Source organism: Gavialis gangeticus, unplaced genomic scaffold (assembly GCF_001723915.1).
Source record: "Gavialis gangeticus isolate Ggan-Ray unplaced genomic scaffold, GavGan_comp1, whole genome shotgun sequence".
Lineage (NCBI taxonomy): Eukaryota > Metazoa > Chordata > Crocodylia > Gavialidae > Gavialis > Gavialis gangeticus.
The window spans coordinates 5,264,490-5,268,314 of NW_017729012.1; the positions used below are offsets into that span (position 1 = coordinate 5,264,490).

Genomic DNA, 3,825 nt, shown 5'->3' on the forward strand with positions numbered 1-3,825 from the left:
TATAATCTTTTTTTCCTGTTGTTTTCTGCTATGGTCTTTTATAGTCTAATACATCTGGGTTTGGGGTGGAGGGGATGCTAGCATGAGATAAGAAGTCTGTTGGCAATCTCCTGCAGGAAGCCTCCTTTGAGTATCTTCAGAACGAAGGGGAGCGCTTGCTTTTGGAAGCCATGGATGAGCTGGAGGTGGCATTTAATAACACCAACGTGCGCACAGACTGCAATCACATCTTCTTAAACTTTGTGCCCACTGTCATCATGGATCCATCTAAGGTACGTGTCTCCCACTTACAAGCTGTTGGTTATTCTTGGCCTGGCTTTCTTCTGCTGACTGAATCCACTTAGTCTCATACCATGATTGAAGAATAGATTTCATCTGCTGCCCTGTATCAGAAACCCGGGAAACTAATTATTGGATTTAGGTATGGTGCTTTTTTTTTCCTGCCTGATTTGAGTTTCTTCATGTTAACTGCAATCCTAAATCATGCAGGGTAGAACCAGTAGATAATAGTGCTCCCATGAAAACACAGATTAAACTTTTGGGAACAATGGCATCAATTAAATGCTAGAGACCAGGTTTGTGAGCTCCTTGGTTAGTGCAGGCATTTAGGTAGTTTGGCCAGAAGCACTCCAGCTGGTTTTAAAATGTCATGGGTGTAAATAGATAAATACAAATATTTATTTTTAATTTTTTTGTCAGGTATATTTAAAAATATGACAATCTATGTTAAGGCTTAAAACTAGCAATAATATATTAAATAATTAAAAATATATCCAGGGACTTTGCTTGATGCTGATGATTTAAAAAAATCAAGCCATGGAAGTGGTAGAAGTCTGTAAGCACCTGAAAACTGAGCTGATGAAGTGCTAAACCAGCTTTTGACAGCGGTAGTCTCCTCAGCAGGTGCCGAGGCAACACTTTCTTCATTTCCGGGGATGCAGCTACTAGTTTGGTGGCCAGGTTATTCAGAATCATATCTGTGGTTACCATGTCCTTTAGTCAGCTTACTTCCTGTGTTTAGTTAATAATTTAGTGTTAAATACAAATGGGGCTTGGATAAATTTATTTTTTCCAGCAGATTTAAGGTAATTTTATATAACTGATTAAACTCTTCTAAAATACGGTGTTTGTGCATTTTCATTGAGTTCCCATTATTGTTCACATGCAGTTGACACAAGCCAGGGGTAAGCAAACTTATTATTCAGTAAATAAGAAATGCTTCGCTCACTAATTTCTAATGTTAAAAATGAAGAAAATTGGGAAACTGAACATATGCATGTTAAGGTAATGTCATTGTTTAAATAACTGTGGATACCTGCACTCTATCTTGGTTAACAAAACTAGGACTAAACTTAGCTTAATAGCTACATTTAGTTGCAAATCAATGTTCTTTTAATTGTTTAAAGCAAATGAGAATGAGTATTTTTTTAGGAAAATAACAAAAAAGAGCAAAGAAAAAAAGAGTGGAGTAAGTTACTTAACAGAGAGTTTCCTGCCCGTTGGATTTTAAGCCACGTGTACATTTGATTACTTAATTCAAGCCCCGCCTTGTTGTCAGAGGTGCTGTGCACCCTATTTCTCAGAGCCATGGACAGGAGCTGAAACCTGTAACAGTGATGATCAGCTCCTGTGTGTGCAGCATTGCCTCTGCCCTGAGCAGCCTTGGAAAAGAGGTTTTTGGAGAGAAAGGTGGAAATAGCCTACAAATTGCCTTACTTTAATATGCGCTATTTACCAACAGGAGTATATTATAAAGTTTAATAAAACAGCACAGGAACAAGCTCCAAGTGGTAATTGCTTTGTTGATTTAAGGCACTGTACTGTACGTGCAATGAAACATGGTTATCGTGCATATAAATGCTACTTAACTGTTTGCCAAGGTTTTCACTTTCATGGTGCTTTCCTGCATCTCATAATTCCTAGCTGAGAACAATATTTGCAAGAGATGAAACGTGAAAATTCAGTAGAGTGAGCGCACAGCACTGAAGCTCTTTGCTGGTTGGAGGGGTTACATGCCAAAGGATACAACACTGTGCTCAAGCCTAACCTCCAGTCTATTCCAGGCATTTCCGAGCTTTATTAGTTGACAGACCAGCTTCCCTAAAAATAGCTGAGGAATGAATTGATGGAACTCCAAGCTCACATAGCATCAGTGTTACAGGAACTTCAGTGAAAGGACACATGGTCGATCTCATTTTGGTCCCAAAGGGGTTCAACGTTTAATGAAAATAACACACTGTCTCCTTCATGTGACATGCTCTCCAGCCCCTTAAGCCAACTGGTAGTATCATTACATCATACTGTCAGCATGCTCAGATGCAATGTCTACTGCTTCTGCAGGGTGGGATCTCAATGCAAGGGGGAGGGAGGAAAGGAAGGTGGTCTGATTTGAAGAGGTGAGAAAGAAGCCTTGTTGGCTCACACTTGGGTTTGTTAGCAGCCCCACATGTTGGCCTGCATCCTCTGTTGTGACCCATTGTGAGAAGTAGAAATGACAGTGTCATGTCTGGAGCAGAAAGGTGACATAAACTCCCTTTTCTTTGTGTGTGCCAAGATAGAAGAGTCTGTACGGAGCATGGTGATGCGCTACGGAAGCCGCCTGTGGAAACTCCGTGTCCTTCAAGCAGAGCTGAAAATCAACATTCGCTTGACACCAACTGGAAAAGCGATACCTATCCGTCTCTTCCTGACCAATGAATCTGGCTACTACTTGGACATCAGCCTCTACAAGGAGGTGACGGATTCCAGGACAGCCCAGGTATGGTTGTGTGCAGGTGGTGAGTGGTGTGTTGGGGGGAAAGGAAGGCTATTAAGTCTGATCCAGATACCAAGTGATGCATTATTGTTTCAGTCAACAAAGGATTGCTATTCCAAAGAGAAGTAGTGTAGCTTGAAGTGTGTTCTCAAGCCATTTGCTTGCTCCTTGCTTCACTCGTGCTGTTTTCCTTTGTGGGAAAATCCTTTGAACTGTTACAGGAAGCCAGCACCGTTTACATGCTTTGGACCTATCCTGTAGAACTTAATAGAAGATGTTATTCTTTCTACACACTTCTGAACAGGCTGAAAAATCTCTGGGAACTCCTTTTAAATTCAGTACCTAGAGAGAATTAATTTCTGTGGAATCCTATTAAATTTTTCAAGAACCTTATTGGTGTCATCTTTATTGCATTCAAAGGACTTTTCTGCAGGGGTTGTCTGTACTAACAGTCTTTTGTGCTTTTGTATGGCCTACACATATTTTACATAAACAACTCAAATGTCTGCAGATTAAAATGTAGACCTTGGATGCATGAGAAAAAATGAAATAGAGAAATAAGTTTACACCCCCCTTTGCAATTACATCTCCCTTTGCATTTGAAATATAGAAATGACTTTACATCTCCCTTTGCTCTGCCATGTGGCGGTAGCAACAGAATAAATCAGTTGGAGGTTGTTTGTGTCAAATACATTTTGCTGAGTCACCATATATATATTTTTTCCTTCCAAATTTTTCTTGCAGGCTGCTTAGCCAGGCAGTCTCTCCAGGTCTAGAGATCCTAGAGCAGATAGTGTCCACATGTTTTACTTTATTTCTGCCTTTGAATGGAGTAAAGGAAAAGAAAAGGACGTTTTGTTACGCTTCACTTGCTGAGCTTAAAATGCGTGTTTCATTGGTCATTTGTCAAGGTGACCTTTTCTTTTAAATTCTGTTTTTGATGAGAGGGTCAGAAAAAAATCATCCTAAGATGTGAATTTTTTGAAGTTAGTGCACAGGTAGATGAGGGGCTGCATTTTTGTTGAGTATTGAGATTATATATATATATATATATATATATATATATATAT

At 39.6% G+C, this 3,825-nt stretch overlaps 1 protein-coding gene across 6 annotated transcripts in view; it reads left to right on the forward strand.

The window, feature by feature from the left end:
• ACACA (acetyl-CoA carboxylase alpha) overlaps nucleotides 1–3,825 on the forward strand; it is a 197,607-nt gene that overhangs the window by 95,545 nt on the left and 98,237 nt on the right. For all 6 annotated transcript variants that reach the window (XM_019511101.1, XM_019511095.1, XM_019511097.1 and 3 more), the window contains 2 exons: nucleotides 117–272; nucleotides 2,555–2,758. In XM_019511101.1, the coding sequence (XP_019366646.1) occupies nucleotides 117–272; nucleotides 2,555–2,758 (360 nt within the window). The remainder of the gene's footprint in view (nucleotides 1–116; nucleotides 273–2,554; nucleotides 2,759–3,825) is intronic.